General features: G+C 47.6%; 7 protein-coding genes across 7 annotated transcripts; 3 read left to right on the forward strand and 4 right to left on the reverse strand.

Annotated features, from left to right (window-relative positions):
* Window positions 1-39: 39 nt before the first annotated feature.
* On the reverse strand, window positions 40-2,074 carry AGABI2DRAFT_137844 (hypothetical protein). Its single transcript, XM_006463391.1, has 6 exons — window positions 1,869-2,074; window positions 735-1,789; window positions 650-682; window positions 460-593; window positions 284-397; window positions 40-229 (listed from the first exon to the last, which is right to left on the reverse strand). The coding sequence occupies exons 2-3, from the start codon at window positions 973-975 to the stop codon at window positions 654-656; spliced, it is 270 nt and encodes an 89-aa protein (XP_006463454.1). The 5' UTR covers window positions 976-1,789; window positions 1,869-2,074; the 3' UTR covers window positions 40-229; window positions 284-397; window positions 460-593; window positions 650-653.
* Window positions 2,075-3,169: 1,095 nt separating this feature from the next.
* On the forward strand, window positions 3,170-6,736 carry AGABI2DRAFT_225252 (hypothetical protein). The gene is made up of 10 exons (XM_006463392.1): window positions 3,170-3,186; window positions 3,241-3,399; window positions 3,457-3,761; window positions 3,815-4,666; window positions 4,717-4,790; window positions 4,847-4,907; window positions 4,959-5,203; window positions 5,254-5,569; window positions 5,621-5,805; window positions 5,866-6,736. Coding segments are annotated over exons 1-10 (2,796 nt in total). The 5' UTR covers window positions 3,170-3,184; the 3' UTR covers window positions 6,463-6,736.
* Window positions 6,737-6,749: 13 nt separating this feature from the next.
* Window positions 6,750-7,197, forward strand: AGABI2DRAFT_120272 (hypothetical protein; the record flags this gene model as incomplete). Its single annotated transcript, XM_006463393.1, has 3 exons — window positions 6,750-6,866; window positions 6,925-7,009; window positions 7,067-7,197. The coding sequence occupies 3 exons, from the start codon at window positions 6,750-6,752 to the stop codon at window positions 7,195-7,197; spliced, it is 333 nt and encodes a 110-aa protein (XP_006463456.1).
* A 192-nt stretch (window positions 7,198-7,389) lies between these two features.
* Window positions 7,390-8,864, reverse strand: AGABI2DRAFT_225255 (hypothetical protein; the record flags this gene model as incomplete). Its single annotated transcript, XM_006463394.1, has 7 exons — window positions 7,390-7,449; window positions 7,508-7,604; window positions 7,663-8,099; window positions 8,149-8,399; window positions 8,464-8,560; window positions 8,613-8,671; window positions 8,724-8,864. The coding sequence occupies 5 exons, from the start codon at window positions 8,862-8,864 to the stop codon at window positions 7,928-7,930; spliced, it is 720 nt and encodes a 239-aa protein (XP_006463457.1). The 3' UTR covers window positions 7,390-7,449; window positions 7,508-7,604; window positions 7,663-7,927.
* Window positions 8,865-9,720: 856 nt separating this feature from the next.
* AGABI2DRAFT_194275 (hypothetical protein) lies at window positions 9,721-10,146 on the forward strand (the record flags this gene model as incomplete). Its single annotated transcript, XM_006463395.1, has 1 exon — window positions 9,721-10,146. A coding segment is annotated over exon 1 (261 nt), but the record flags the coding sequence as incomplete, so codon positions are not given.
* Window positions 10,147-10,849: 703 nt separating this feature from the next.
* Window positions 10,850-13,055, reverse strand: AGABI2DRAFT_194276 (hypothetical protein). The gene is made up of 6 exons (XM_006463396.1): window positions 13,025-13,055; window positions 12,669-12,976; window positions 11,838-12,614; window positions 11,364-11,778; window positions 11,009-11,293; window positions 10,850-10,953 (listed from the first exon to the last, which is right to left on the reverse strand). Exons 1-5 carry the CDS (start codon window positions 13,041-13,043, stop codon window positions 11,010-11,012), a joined length of 1,803 nt encoding a protein of 600 aa, XP_006463459.1. The 5' UTR covers window positions 13,044-13,055; the 3' UTR covers window positions 10,850-10,953; window position 11,009.
* A 53-nt stretch (window positions 13,056-13,108) lies between these two features.
* Window positions 13,109-14,010, reverse strand: AGABI2DRAFT_194277 (60S ribosomal protein L27a). The gene is made up of 5 exons (XM_006463397.1): window positions 13,971-14,010; window positions 13,647-13,781; window positions 13,373-13,591; window positions 13,268-13,321; window positions 13,109-13,212 (listed from the first exon to the last, which is right to left on the reverse strand). Exons 2-5 carry the CDS (start codon window positions 13,769-13,771, stop codon window positions 13,167-13,169), a joined length of 444 nt encoding a protein of 147 aa, XP_006463460.1. The 5' UTR covers window positions 13,772-13,781; window positions 13,971-14,010; the 3' UTR covers window positions 13,109-13,166.
* Window positions 14,011-14,105: the final 95 nt, after the last annotated feature.

Here is a 14,105-nt window from a genome sequence, read left to right on the forward strand (position 1 = left end):
GGACGTCTAGTACATTCGCGATCGTTGCTGCTACCACTGCCCGCTCCTTCTTAATCCTGCTCTACCTTCTCCTTAGACTCTCTCCCTCGCCTCCCAAAACTAATGGCCACAGTCCACGGCATTCCTCTCTTGAGTGACTCGCCACCCGCCATTGAGTCAGACGCTTGCAGGAAATGCAACAAAGAATTCAATCTCTTCTTCTCGAGATCCAGAAAATGTAATCACTGTGGTACGCTTTCCATTTTGTGGTTGTTCTGCGGGTCGTGTTCATCATTCATCCTAGGTTATTCCTATTGTCATTCGTGCTCCGATTTCCAGGCACTGCTCCCTCGTTCTGGGTCCGGTAGCGGCTACGATTCTGTTCACGTCTGTGGGTATTGCATTGAGCTCTTAAATGGTGGGAATCAAGTTTCTTGTTTGGGTTTCTTTGAGAAAGTTCATTTTGCCAATGACATATAGTCACCGCCGCTGGGCCAGGTCGTTTGCGAGGGATGCCATTGAGCAAGCTTAAAATGTATGCCAACTCATACAATATCGACATTAGTCGGGCAGTAGAGAAAAATGATATCATAGAAGCAATTCTGAATGCAAGGGCAAGTGGATGTTCACATGTTGCTTTGCGCCCACATCTCTCATCGTCACCCTGCAGGGTCCTAATGGTTGTTTGCCTCAATCGAAAGAGGTAAGTGCTGCCAATCTCCCTCGTCTTCTTCCGTTTAAGGAAAAGTGTTCAGGATTTCTACCGCAAGAACAAGGTACCAAATCCACATTCAGGAAGCCGTCCCAGAGGTTTCTTCTCGCGCTCGAATGCTGGAAATCCGCCTTCAGTACCTCCTCGACCTCCGCCACCTCAGGGACGATCTGGTGGGCGTGATGTACCCAATCCACATCCACAATATCCACAACCTCAGGCTCCTCACGCCCACTACCAACCCTCATATGCAGCCTCACCACAAGAACATCCTTATCAGCCATATACTCCTCCCCGTAATCAGCCGCAACATCGGCCGCAACAGCAGTACAATGCGCCACCCCATCATAACTTTCAGCATCAGCCGCCTCCCCCCCAGCCTCCGCGAGAAACACGGCCACGACCACCGTCTCGATCAAACTCGGCGGCTGGAAATCGATCTTCACGACCGACGCCCCGTCCACGAACCCCTCCGCGGCAACGCACTACTTCCTCTCCTCCGCAACCGCCACCACATTCACCTTCGGCCCCTGTGCCAACACCAACTCTTGATCAACTCCTTGTGATGACACAATCGTCTATAGCAGCCTTGTCAGTCAGCGTGTTGAAAAGTATACTGTTTATGAACCATGTCAATGTTACTATGGTTTTGGAGAAGAGTGAGTTGGTAAAGAAGGTTGTGGCGCTGGTTGATGATGAGAAGAAGGAGAGGGAAAGACAGAGGATGGCTGAGGAAGCGGAGAGGTTTGAAGAAGAGGAAAGGAGGCGAGAAAGAGAGGAAGCGATTCGGAGAGAGGAAGAAGAAAGGGAGGAACGGTTGAGGAAAGAAAGACAGAGAAATCATAGAGCGACGGTGGAAGATGTTGAAGAGGGTATAGATGAGATGTTGGATGTTGAAGTAGATACTGTGATGGATGAAGATGAAGATGATGAAAATGAAGTGGATGTTCATCAGGGATCATCGTCAGCGAATTCACAGCCCAAGATTTCAATTTCGTCTTCACCGAATCATTCAATACCAGCAGCAGTATTGGAAAGGTCTGGTCTGTGTGTTATATGTCAAGACGAAGAAGCGAATATTGCCATAGTGGATTGTGGGTACGTGGGGGTTTTTTTTTTCCTTTTTTTCAATCATTACTTTGGATTGCTAATTTTTGTTGTTCTTGTTCGAAAAAAGGCATATGGTGATGTGTCGGGCTTGTTCGGAATTGATTATGCATGGGTCGAGGGAATGTCCTTTGTGTCGGACTAGGATTGTGACTGAGGCTAGGTTGTTACGAATATTTAAGTCGTAGAGAGTTTTGGTTTGGTTGTTGTAGCATAATGTGTGTTGGGTATTCCGGTTATAAGTTTAACATTGGGTTTCTTGGATCTCTCTGCTCATGCTTTGGATTTTACTTGGATAGTACTTGTGGCCTGGAAGGAACCGGGGGACTCGGTGACTGTGGATAAAGTTGTGGCTGATTTTGAGATGATTCATGTTCTTTGCTAGGCTTGGGTGGAGTTAATTCTTCAGTGAAAGTGGAGAGATTCAATACTGATTTCCAAGAGTTTAATTTTTCTGGAATGGAGAGGCTCCAGATGAGATGACGAGTAGTGGTGTGAAGGCGTTCCTTGAAATTTCATATGCTGACTCCAGGGAGACCACCCAGACGTAGTACTTGGCTGCATGTACAAGGACATCGGCGGCGTTACAGCGACATGGCGGGGGTTGGTATTATCGGCGTTGTCGTCTGGAAGGGGAAGGAAGGGGCGACTTTTAGGCTTAGGCTCAGGGAACGAGGTCCGAGTTTTAGAGATTCGGCAATGTAACAACCCGATTTAGTTATCGGCCTCTCCTTGAACAAAGATCCTGTATGGCTGTGCATTGCACATTCCGAATTGCTGACGGAAGATGACCACTGTTGACAACTTGACATAGTGTTGAACTGTTGTTGACTGATACGCTAGCTGCGGAGTTGGAAGGGGGGCTGGCGGCTGGCCAGCTGGCTGCACATTTCCCTGTCACCTGTCCCGGGATCGGTCGATTCACTTGGCAAAGCTGGTATATGTGGTTTAGTACATCAGTGAGTCAATAAGATATGTCAATATTATTCGGGTCGACTGAGGGCATGGTCACAGGGTCAAACATTTTTTCGAAACGTTCAAAGAACTGGTGCCTTAAGTTACAAGAATACCATTGCAATACCTTTCCATTGATCGGCTTTTCGTCCAGTAAGTCTTTTGAGCACGAAGAGGATATTGCTTGTAACGACTGATTTCGATGAGCCATGAGCTGGGAAAGTATGTGTCCATGAACTTCGAAGCCCGCCGCTGTACATTGCTAGAAGGCTCCGTTGGACAGGATGAATGAATGGATCAACGAAGTTGATCGATCGAAGGCGCCATTCCAAAAGGGGATATCATCCACTTCTGACGTCAATGTATTTTCTATAAAGACCCCGTCGCCTGGCATCGTAATTTCCCCCCTGCCTTCCCCACCCAGGATCCGCCATGTTCGTACGCCAGTCATATATAAACTCATGTCTTGTACTGACCAGATTCCGCAGGGCCGAAATAAACGAGGCGAAATCAGCCTCGACAGAGTCGTTCGTGACGGCTCTGGTTTTCAATGCAATTGTTTTCGGCGTGGAAATCGGAGTTTTCACACTCATTCGTCCTTATTTCAAAGCAATCTATGAACCACGTACTTATGCCCCCGCACCTTCGTATGTCACTTGCGTTTTCAGAGCAATTGAAGAAGCTGACTGATTTGGTCTCCGCAGCGAACGTTCAGAACCCCTTTCTAGAAACATATTCCTGTGGCCAGTGGCGCTATGGCGCGCCGACTTTCGCTCCATCAAGCATGCTAATGGTATGGATGCGTACTGCTTTGTGCGCTTCCTTCGCATGATGGTTAAAGTGTTTTTACCCATCTGGATCATCTCTTGGATTGTTTTATTACCGACGACGGCCGTTGGCACGTCGAACCCCGGCAAGGATAACCTCGACAAATTGACATTCGGCAATGTTTCTCCAGACCAATATAAGAGGTATGCAGCGCACTTGATTTTAGCTTGGTTTTTCACGTGTGAGTCCGTTTCTCTTGGCGACCGCATTTACTCTGACGCTTAACTTGACTAGTTTGGGTTTTATACAATATCGTGCATGAAATGCGCCATTTCATCACTGCTCGTCAACAACACATCATCGAGCCGAACCATGCAAAATCATTGCAGGCCAATACGATTCTTGTAACGGGGATTCCTGACCGATATCTTAATCGACGTTCATTGCTTGATCTATTCGACGAGCTTCCTGGTGGAGTCAAAAAGATTTGGATCAACCGTAACCTCAAAGAGTTACCTGAAATATATAGTCGTCGTCTCTCCGCTTGCAATAAACTCGAATCCGCAGAGACCGCTCTCCTTCGTACAGCTGCGAAAATACGGCAGCGGGAAGAGAAGAAGAAGAGTAAAGCTTCAAAGAAGACGGTCCCGGTCTCGAAGGAGCATACTCATACTCATTCAGAAGACCTTGAGACTGCTGCTATTGTTGTTCCGCACGGGCAACGACCCACCCATCGCCTAGGCTTCCTTCCTTTCACTGGTAAGAAGGTTGATACTATCGATTGGGCAAGGGAGGAGATCGTGACTTGCAACCGGCTACTCGAGGAAGGTTGTGCGGCCATTCGGGCAGATGATGAGGCTTCTAATGAAGTTCAAAATCCGGGGGAATTCTCCTCGGACGCGTCGTCTGCCAAGCTAAGTACGTTTTTGTTGAGCTTATCCACAAGTATCTGTAATAATTTTCCTGCTGTAGGTCTTAAACCTGTGGCTGCCATCAAAAATACTACCACAGCAATCAAAGCTCGCTTTGCAGGCTATGGAGATTCCAAATACCCCCCCTTCAATAGCGCTTTCGTCACCTTCCATAAGCAGATTGCGGCTCATCTGGCGGTGAGAGTCCTCACGCACCATGAACCCTATAGTATGAGTACGTACGTTCAGTTTTTCGACATGATCTTCTTCTCAAGACATTTACAGCAAATAAGTACAATGAAGTCAGCCCTCAAGATGTCATTTGGGCTAACTTGAATATGAATCCTTATGAGCAGAAGGTGAAGCTTTATCCATGAATTTCTTTTTGTGCCTAAGGCTTCAACTCTAATTTCAGATTCGAATGGCTATCAGTTATGCTATCACAGCTGCTTTGATCATATTTTGGGTGATTCCTGGTGAGCCCATCTCAAGCAGCAGAAAGAATCAGTTTTTCTCATCAAATATAGTGGGTCGTCGTGCCCTTTCCAATGTTCCCAGCCTCTGCAATCAATTCAGCTGGCTTGCTTGGATCTGCGGTTTACCGCCTGTCATCGTTGGCATAATTTCTGGTGTTCTTCCACCAGTACTACTCGCCATTCTCATGGCTCTTCTTCCCATTGTCTTGAGACTCCTTGCCCGGTTTGAAGGGATTCCTAAATATACAGGGCTCGAGTTATCCTTGATGACTCGATTTTTCATTTTCCAAGTTGTGGTAAGCAAGATATTTCCTATCGGTAGCTCGACTTGAAGTTGTTTTTTTAGCACTCTTTCCTCATCGTCACCGTTACTTCTGGTATCGTCGCAGCTCTTGAAGGTCTCGTCGAAAGTCCGACATCTACACCTAATATCCTTGCCAATGAGCTACCAAAGGCTTCCACCTTCTTCTTGACTTACATCATTCTGCAAGGATTAGCCGGAAGCGGTAGTGGATTCCTACAGATCGTACGGCTGGTCATATACTATGTCAAACTTATCGTCCTTGGTAGCACCCCGCGGTCAGTGTACAATATCAAATATGTATTGGGGAATGTAGCTTGGGGAACTCTGTTTCCTACCATCACACTTCTTACCGTCATTTGTACGTTTCCAAACCTCGACTTTGCCTGTTGACTTATTGTGACCTTTATAGCGCTCGCGTACTCAATTATCTCTCCCGTCATTAATGGGTTGGCTTGCGCTACTTTCTTCGCGTTTTATCAACTCTACAAGTATCTTTTCCTGTGGGTATATGAACAGAATCCTTCCGGCGACACGGGAGGATTGTTTTTCCCGAAGGCTATCCAACATGTTTTTGTTGGACTCTACATCGAAGAGGTGAGCAAGCACCGTAAAATTTATGAAGAAATAGTAATTTTTACTATGTGACCTCCCTAGATCTGCTTGTGTGCGCTGTTCTTCCTTGCTCGCGATCCCAACGACAATGCAAGTGCCGTCATCGAAGGCGCTCTTATGATTGTCCTTATAGTCTTGACTGCTGGTTTCCATGCCATCTTCAACAATTCTTATGACCCGCTTTTACAAGCTCTTCCCTTGAGCTTGAAGGACAAAACATATTCGCCTGCTACTGGCATGACTGAGGGACGTAATCCCAGAAAGAGCGAAGCTGGGAATGACAACCACGAGATAGTAGAAGAAATGCGTGGTATAGAAGGAGATGATGAAGATGATGTGTCTAGCAAGCATAAGGGAAAACGACCAGAGAACGAAAAAGTTGGACAAGTTGGAGAAGGCACAGCTGCTAGACATACGAGAGAGGACGCCGAATTTGGGTTTGCCCATCCTGCGATTTCGAGACCACAGAGGACTTTATGGATACCGAGGGATACGCTGGGTTTGGGTGAAGGAGAGGTTGCTGCTTGTGAGGATATGGGTCTTAATGCGAGTATGTCGGGCGCGGTTATGAATGAGAAGGGGAAGGTTGATGTGCCAACTGCGGATGATGTGCCTGGAGAAATTGTGGTGAGGCTCTGAGTATGATTTTTTGTAGGGCCTTTTTTTTCGGGTATATTGTTGATATTATCGGTTGCATTTCAATGTTGATTTACGCTCTCATCTTCTTGTAGCAGACCTATTGTTTTCTTTGCCGTCGTGCCATGACATTGTTTCCTTCGTACGGCTCTGATGAATTTTTATGACTCCTTCTACGACGCTCAGGCTAATATCTGTATATATCCCTATACCGTTTCCTTGACTTTTGTTTGCGTGTAGTACAATTGGGTCGGTTAATCAATATCGATCACTTAGCGGAGTACTAAGACATGGATGTCAGTAGCCTCAAAACAAACACCTACCACTGTGAAGACACTACTGTGACTATCATGGGTGTGTCAATTCCCAGAGCTACAGGATTTACAGGCCCTCAAATTGGAGCAGCCGTAAGTTCACATTTTCTCTGAAACGGTTGTTTCAACAAGAGTTGACACTGTCCTGAAGTTGACCGTTGTTGGAGGTGCAACAGCGCTGATGTGGGCAGTTACTAGCGAAAGGAGAGGTCTCCGCAAAGAAGGTGAACTCGGCGGTGGATAGATAATAGGGTTTTCGAGTTTTGACTGACGAGGAGCTTAAACTCTGCTAGGTCATTCTTCACAAGATCCTAGTGAAAGGACAGGTCAGCAGTCGCGAAAAGATGCTATGATTGTACATCCTCGTCCTTCAGCCGATGCGAAGACGAAGAACTCCCAACCTACCGCATCAAAATTCGTTTGAGGGTTGTTCCAATGATTCTTCAGAATAGAATTTTTGGATCTAGATAGCGGTTTTTTTCTTATCGAGATTTGAATGTATTGTATGTAGTGGCTAAGTGGTCGTCAGACGTAGTTATGACGTCATGTAATGAGTACTCCCCCGTTATCTAGCTCTGCGGGGAATTTTGTCAGAAACCCATAATCATAGTCCTCCTAATTGTTTTCCATTATGTCGATGCCATCTCGAAATCTTTCACTACGTGGTTCGACCATGGTGCGTGCTTTAGCTATCGGAGACGAGAGATTGACGAGAATACTAAAAAAAATGGCAGGCAACTATGTGTGTCACAGCTATTGGAGGCGCCCTCGGGGCCATGTATTTCATCGACAGAAATGTGAAGAAGAATGAAGGAGTAGCATCACCTTATAGTATGTTCAAAACCTTTGACGACTTGTAAGACGGATTTGATCTGACCGACATTTCTAGAGGATGGAGCCGGGCTCTCTGGTGGATCTGATGTGAATATGACGTCTGCCGACGTCTCTAGGGCAGTTTCCGTACCCAAACCAGGAAAGGAGAGATTGACGACGACTCAGAAGTGAGGACAATGCGGTCGGATCCGCCAACGTTCCATCTACGATGCTTGTGTCAACTTGTCATCCATTAATCCATGTTATTGTACGGGTCTGAATAAATAAATAAAGAATGTAGCTCCTGCAGTCGACCAGCATTAAGCTGTAGGGACGAAGGTTTAAACAAGGATGACGGCGAGTAAAAGAATCATTAGGACGATAATAAGGAAGATGATACAGCAACCGCTTCCTTTCTCTTCAGAGTCTCGGAGAATTTTGCGCATACGCTGCATTGCACCTCCAAGCTTAGTTTCCGTCGAGTCGACGCCACGTTCCAGGTCATCCAGAAGTCTGGCGTTCAAGTTAGTCGCAATAAGAGTAGATGGCAGTGAACTCGTACTCGTTATGCTCTCCAATCTCTTGACCCATGAGACTTGCTTGCTGATTCAAGGTATTCAAAGTCCCCGATATAGAGGTCATCGTCTCATCTTGTTGGCGAACCATTAGTTGTTGCTCTTCTCTTGCCCATGCGGACTGATCATCGTCTCGCGAAGTACCACGAGACGAAGGTGGGTATACGGGTGTGGCAGAGCCAGAAGATTGCTGTGGTAGACGCTTGGGGGCTGCTACAGAAACCTGCCCTCTCATGTTCTTCACTTGCAAACGAGAGTATCAGCACGGGAAGAAAATTTGCGTCGCATAGATATCGACGCACCTCGAGCTCTCTTCGTACATGGCTAATATACTTCCGCCGTTTCATAACTTCTGCATCGTCCAAACCAAACATACGTGCACCTGTCGCTTCGACCATCCTAGCGATAGCGGGTAAACATTCAATTGCGAATGAAAAACGGAAGGACGAACTTTACGCTTTCCTCGAGGTCTTCCAAATCTGCCTCCAGCGTCGTCAGCGTAGCTTTGAGCTGATCTCGAACGTTAGTTGAATAAACGAGTCTTCAGCTAGAGATGACGTACCTCGTTCCGCGCATAGGACAACTCCTCGCTGTCGTCGCGAGCTATGTTTTGAATGCGCTGGTATGATGAGAGAAGCTGGCCTGCATTTTGTATCGATGCTTCTAGTTCCTGCTGAACGGCGTGATATGGGTCGACTGACATTGCAGACAGCGCTGTCGACTGTGCGCAGCCGGCTGAGCGCTGTTTGTCCCTGTTTAATTTGAAGGCCTATAGCCTCCGATATATAAACATTGGCTTTCTGATCCGCCGCCAACTACTTTGTTTCTGTCACCACACTCACTGCACACCTACTTCTAGTTACGCCTGCTAGGCACCACTCTCCTTAAGCCTTTTCACACTATGTTTAAAGCCGGTATTCTGGTCTTCTCTGCTGTGGCCATCAGCGCTTCTCCTGCCCTCCGCGTGGTCTCTCCGCGTTCACATCGCTCTTTGATATCCAAGGGTGCTTTCCATGCAAACCAGCGGCGTGGCGATCTACCTCCTGTACCGTCGGTTTTCGCGGCTCTCCAAATGCAATCAATTCTCCCCATGCCCACGGACTATGTGTCAGCCACTTACACCTCTAGCGCTTCACTGCCTATGACAACCCCACCATATTCTGGACCTGGCATCGCGATTCTACCCAATTCTTCTGTTTCTACTGCGCTTCCGACTAGAACTCCGTCTCACAGCAAAGACAATCAAGCTATGTCTCCAATTCTACGCCATTTTGCCATAGTGGGAGGCGCGATCGCCTGTGTGTTACTCTTGACTGCTTGCTGCTTCGTTTTTTCGAGCCCTCGGACATGGAAATGCTGTTGCCCATCGCGTCGGAACAAACTTGAGTCTGCAAAGAAAAGCGAGGATGAATGCGAACCTGGATGGACACAAATAGATCTAGAGCCCTCGAAATCGATCACAGAAAAAGAAAAGCTGTCACCGTCACCCATCTTCATTGCAAAGAGCAAGTTCTCCATGGGGTCATCCGAATATTATGGCGAATCAGATATATCGGATTCATATGATCCCTCTGTTCTATCACCTTTGCCTCAACTCTCATACGACGCGCCGATCCGACCTCCGACTCCTTGTCCTCCATCTCCAACAGGAAGCCCCCGGCCTGGTACTCCGATACGCCCTCCTCGTCCACCGACAGAAGATAGTCCGGCCGCTATCGACTCGATGTATTATGCTGACGTTGACGACCAAGGTTTCTATCGTCATCCTCATCCCATAGTTCTCGAACCTACATCCCCAGTCATCAACAATCCTCAGGCAACAAATGATACTTCTCCCATGAAATATCCAATTCCCATCCACCAATTCTTCGCTTCCAACCCTCTCGGAATAGATGGTCTACAGCGACACGCTCGATGCCAGAGTGCACCTGCACCTACTTTGGATAGACCTTCGACGACAACTTATCGTGAGTCGGATATCGCGAGTATAGCAGGGACTATGGGAAGTGTTGGATCGGAATCTGTGTATTCGACTATGAAATCTCAGCGGAAGAGTACATCTGCTGCTACCACTGCCGGCGCGCCTTGGACTCAATATTCAGAATCTCAACAACAGCATCACCTTCAACTTCAACTTCAACGACAGAGTGCACCAAGTCCGAGTACGAGTCGAGGGGATATTGGATCTGCTTACTAGTCTTGTTAGAATTTGGTGTACTTTATTTACGGGCTTGTTGATCAGGAACTTGAAACGAAAAACGTTTGCCATATTAACAATAAACTATGATTGAAACTGATAGTCGATTCTGATTGACTTGCTCGGGATACAGCTACTTTACCATTTATGAATCCGCGGAACAAAAAGAAGCGGCTATTCATTCGTCGATGTCGTTAGGTATTCAAATGGCCCGAGGCCTCGTACCTGACTTCGGCTAGGAAAGCTATTTTCAACTCGGCGCGCCGATCTGGGAGAAACTAGCCGCTTCATACTTACATATCAGCTGGACCGATATTCAAGCCCCACAACACATTCCGACGGGGCAAAGGTCAAGGAACACTAGGAGTCGACATTATTTCCACATTGAAATAGCTGTCTATAGAGCATACATATATGTATACAAAAACGTACAAACAGAAGGGAAGAGAGAAGAAGGTAATCAAGAAAAACTTACACTATTAAGCATGCAAAAAAAAAAGGAAAAGAAAAGAAAAAGGGGCATACGGGAAGAGCGAGGATAGTATATACTTGTAAGTGCGGTCAAATTAACCGAAGGGGGAATAAAAAAGCATTCCTGAAAGTCAAGTTTAGAAGCGCAAGAGTAATCCTGAAGCACAAAAGCCACAAACCTCAAGCACTAACTCTAGTCACCCCCGCCTGATTTTCAACATCAGCAGCAGGCTGATTAGACGACCTCGCAAGGCTCCTCAAAAACGATGGGCGTGTGAAAGCCCCACCCAAAATCCCTCCAGTCCTTTGTTCACCATTACTATCTTGGTTCTCAGCAGCATCTCCACCCATTGCACCATTTCCAGGTGTCGTCGCATGGTTATGAGTTCCATCTCCAGATGTGTTCGACTCGCGTTTCTCAATAGGAGGGGCTGCCGTGGAAATGCGCAGCAGTGAAGTATATGCTAAGAATAGAAATGGAGTATTATTAGTTGTCAGACTGAGTTTCAGTTGTCAAGCGAAAAAGCGACTTACGCTGTCGACAAACGGGGCAGAACCAACCCTTCGCCTTTCGTTTACGCCTTGTAGCCGTAGTGGAAGGGATAATAGGAACAGCAGGCTCGGACGGGCCTGTCCCAGGTGTCGATACACTGCCTCCTTCAGCAACTGCAGCCGGAACAGGTACGGTTGGTTCCGTAGTATGCGTCAAATTTCCACCAGCACCAAATTCTACCATGTTGAGAGCACACTCCTTGCAGGCGACAAGGTGGCGGCAAGGAATGAGGACGACCTCTCGTGGAGAAGAGAGACAGAGAAGACACTCTGAAGAAGGATCTTCTTCATCTCCACCTGTTGCTTGAGGAGGGTATGTGTGAACATCACTAGTCGCCGTGTTAGCAGACGATGTAAGTCCGTAAATTTCGTGAAGTTGGAAAGTGTGAGGGCCAATCTAAGATGCATGAAATTGTTAAAGGTGTATACAGATGATCAGATACGAATTTCGCTCACAGTTGCCTCCCGTTTAACGACTTTGACGATCCATGGCTTACTATCATCGGTATCAGTATTCTCGCTAGCAGGTTCCGCGGCTTTGGCACCAAGGCGAACAATATGAAGGAATGTAGTTTGTTCATTAGGCGACACGAGCTCAGTTCCCTGTTCATCAAGTGCCGCCAGTCGAATGATGACCCGAATACCTTCAATATCATCTTTATCCTTGTCCTTTTTTGCTTCATTGCCAGTAGCATTGGGATCATTATCAACGACAGCGAGGGCAGGACCCGCCACACTGCGGTTAGTTCGCCTTCGGAAAGGGAAGTGGCTAAAACGACGCCGACTTTGACGATTTGATGTATTCATATCAGATGGTATGGCAACAGATTCCAGCGCCACTTCAGATTTCGCTGGCTCTTCATTTTCAGGGGCCGATGCGGCCATCTGGGCAGCGTGGTCATATCGTCCCAGCTCAAGCATAGCACCTTCTTCGAGTGTCAGTCGTTTTCCGAAACCTCCAGATGTGACGGATTCAAAGACAAGAATCTGGGCCTGATTGGTAGCGGAAGGAACCGACGCAGCTTCCGGATGTGTCTTTGACAGCACCACATGGACATAAATGCCGCACTTGGGTGCGTCGCAATCGTATTCGAATTCTAATCCATGTAAATGTTGATGACTGGGATCTAGCGGACTTTGTGAATCTTCTGGGGCGGTGCTAAGGGGAGAGAGACGGAGAGAGGGTCGCTTGAGGTTTACGAGGGCTTGTAGGGTGGTTGTCGGTTGAGATGACTACGGACAAAAGAAAGCATAAGCGACGTATGGGACCGGGGAAAAAACACACACCAATTTGCTTTTCTCGACCCAGCCGGCAAGCACTTCGGGCGTAAGATCGTCGGTGATGAGCTTCTTGCGACTTGCGGTGGTCGTCCAAGCGGGCCCGGCTGAGCAGGGCCCGATGTTAGGGCCAAAGAGAGGATCGGAGCCCTTCTTGTTCCTGGGGGAGTTTTGAGCTGGAGAATCAGCGTTGGGGGCTGTGTGATCGTGGTGGGCCATGGCTGCGGCAGCTCTGGAGGTGTCGGTGTCTGTGCGTGCGAGAAACTGGGGCTGCTGGAGTCTGCGGGTGCGGTTCCAGGAGGAATACTGGGAGGAGTCTGGAAAGGAGGTCAGCGTAGAACAGCAGGAGACTAGCCAAGACCTACACCAGGCAGAGAGACTCATCGTGGTCTGCGCAAAGCACTGCACCGTGGGAACCAGCCCAGAACAGGAGATCCACGCTTGCCTTAATCGGACATGCCATCTCATATGTCATATGTCATATCCATGCACAGTACAGAAAACAAACTACGCAATCAGCTTTACTACCCCGCCTGCCTCTTTGATCTTCCGCCTGCACACACACTGTCAGCAAGGTTCGCAGGCGCACCGCAAAAAAATACACTTACTCGGCGATCTCGGACACAAAGCGCGCCTTTACAATGAAAGGTAGTTTGGGCAGTCTACCACAGCCATCAGTGCCCAGACCATCCAAGTGCTGGAAAGCCACTCACTTGCCGTTGCCAAGTATCTTACCGTACCCATGTTGTAGAGTATCAATGACAGGCACCACTTCTGAGTTCTCTGTCAGCCCCTTCTTTTCCTCCTCAGGCACAAGGCTCCAGAGTTTGTCGACATTGATAATTGGGCGCCAGTATTGGTTGCGCGTCAGATGGAAATGGCGCATACCAACCTTACCAAAGTAACCAGGATGGTACTTGTCAAAGTTGGTACTATGAAAATAAACCAGTTAGATTCTATATTTTCCCAATACAAAACACTACACACCGGTGATGGTGGGCACCACCAGCGAGACCACGACCACCTGGATGTTTGCGATGCTTGCCCACACGTCCGTAACCGGCCGAAACGTTGCCGCGGTGTTTACGAGTCTTCGAGAACCGTGTAGGCATTTTTTTTTGTCTGCAAAACGATAGAAAAGTATCAGTCTCGATTCCCCCTAATCGCTCATCACATCCATCCAAAGCCATACGAATCCATCCAACCCATAAACCCAACCTTTCAACCTGAAACGACCGTCAAACGAATCGTCTCGTTCTTTAGATTCCGATGGACAGCATGTCGACGCAGGATAATGGCATAGAGACTGACCTTGAGGCGAGAGTCGGTTTCTGGGCTTGTTGCGTCGGACGACCAAATCACTTTGCTGCCAGATTTGGGGCCATTGACAAATAAAGGTAAATATAGTTGAGCCAAATAAAAATCGCCTTTCTATCTCGATCCTTT

This window comes from Agaricus bisporus (assembly GCF_000300575.1).
Source record: "Agaricus bisporus var. bisporus H97 unplaced genomic scaffold AGABI2scaffold_8, whole genome shotgun sequence".
Taxonomy (NCBI): domain Eukaryota; kingdom Fungi; phylum Basidiomycota; class Agaricomycetes; order Agaricales; family Agaricaceae; genus Agaricus; species Agaricus bisporus.

What these genes read in the sequence shown, in the direction of transcription:
- AGABI2DRAFT_137844 (XM_006463391.1), bottom strand. Translation starts at nt 975, where the DNA reads ATGGCTGATAAGGATGTTCTTGTGGTGAGGCTGCATATGAGGGTTGGT. An exon ending in TTGTTCTTGCGGTAGAAATC is followed by an intron (nt 683 to 734) that starts CTGAACACTTTT and finishes GGCAGCACTTAC; the next exon opens with CTCTTTCGATTGAGGCAAAC.
- AGABI2DRAFT_225252 (XM_006463392.1), top strand. An exon ending in TTTAGCTTGGTTTTTCACGT is followed by an intron (nt 3,762 to 3,814) that starts GTGAGTCCGTTT and finishes TAACTTGACTAG; the next exon opens with TTTGGGTTTTATACAATATC. An exon ending in TTGGACTCTACATCGAAGAG is followed by an intron (nt 5,806 to 5,865) that starts GTGAGCAAGCAC and finishes TGACCTCCCTAG; the next exon opens with ATCTGCTTGTGTGCGCTGTT.
- AGABI2DRAFT_194276 (XM_006463396.1), bottom strand. An exon ending in GGGTCGAGAAAAGCAAATTG is followed by an intron (nt 12,615 to 12,668) that starts GTGTGTGTTTTT and finishes TTTTGTCCGTAG; the next exon opens with TCATCTCAACCGACAACCAC. An exon ending in TCGTTAAACGGGAGGCAACT is followed by an intron (nt 11,779 to 11,837) that starts GTGAGCGAAATT and finishes CATGCATCTTAG; the next exon opens with ATTGGCCCTCACACTTTCCA.
- AGABI2DRAFT_194277 (XM_006463397.1), bottom strand. Translation starts at nt 13,771, where the DNA reads ATGCCTACACGGTTCTCGAAGACTCGTAAACACCGCGGCAACGTTTCG. An exon ending in GGTGGTGCCCACCATCACCG is followed by an intron (nt 13,592 to 13,646) that starts GTGTGTAGTGTT and finishes TTATTTTCATAG; the next exon opens with TACCAACTTTGACAAGTACC. An exon ending in AAGATACTTGGCAACGGCAA is followed by an intron (nt 13,322 to 13,372) that starts GTGAGTGGCTTT and finishes TGGCTGTGGTAG; the next exon opens with ACTGCCCAAACTACCTTTCA.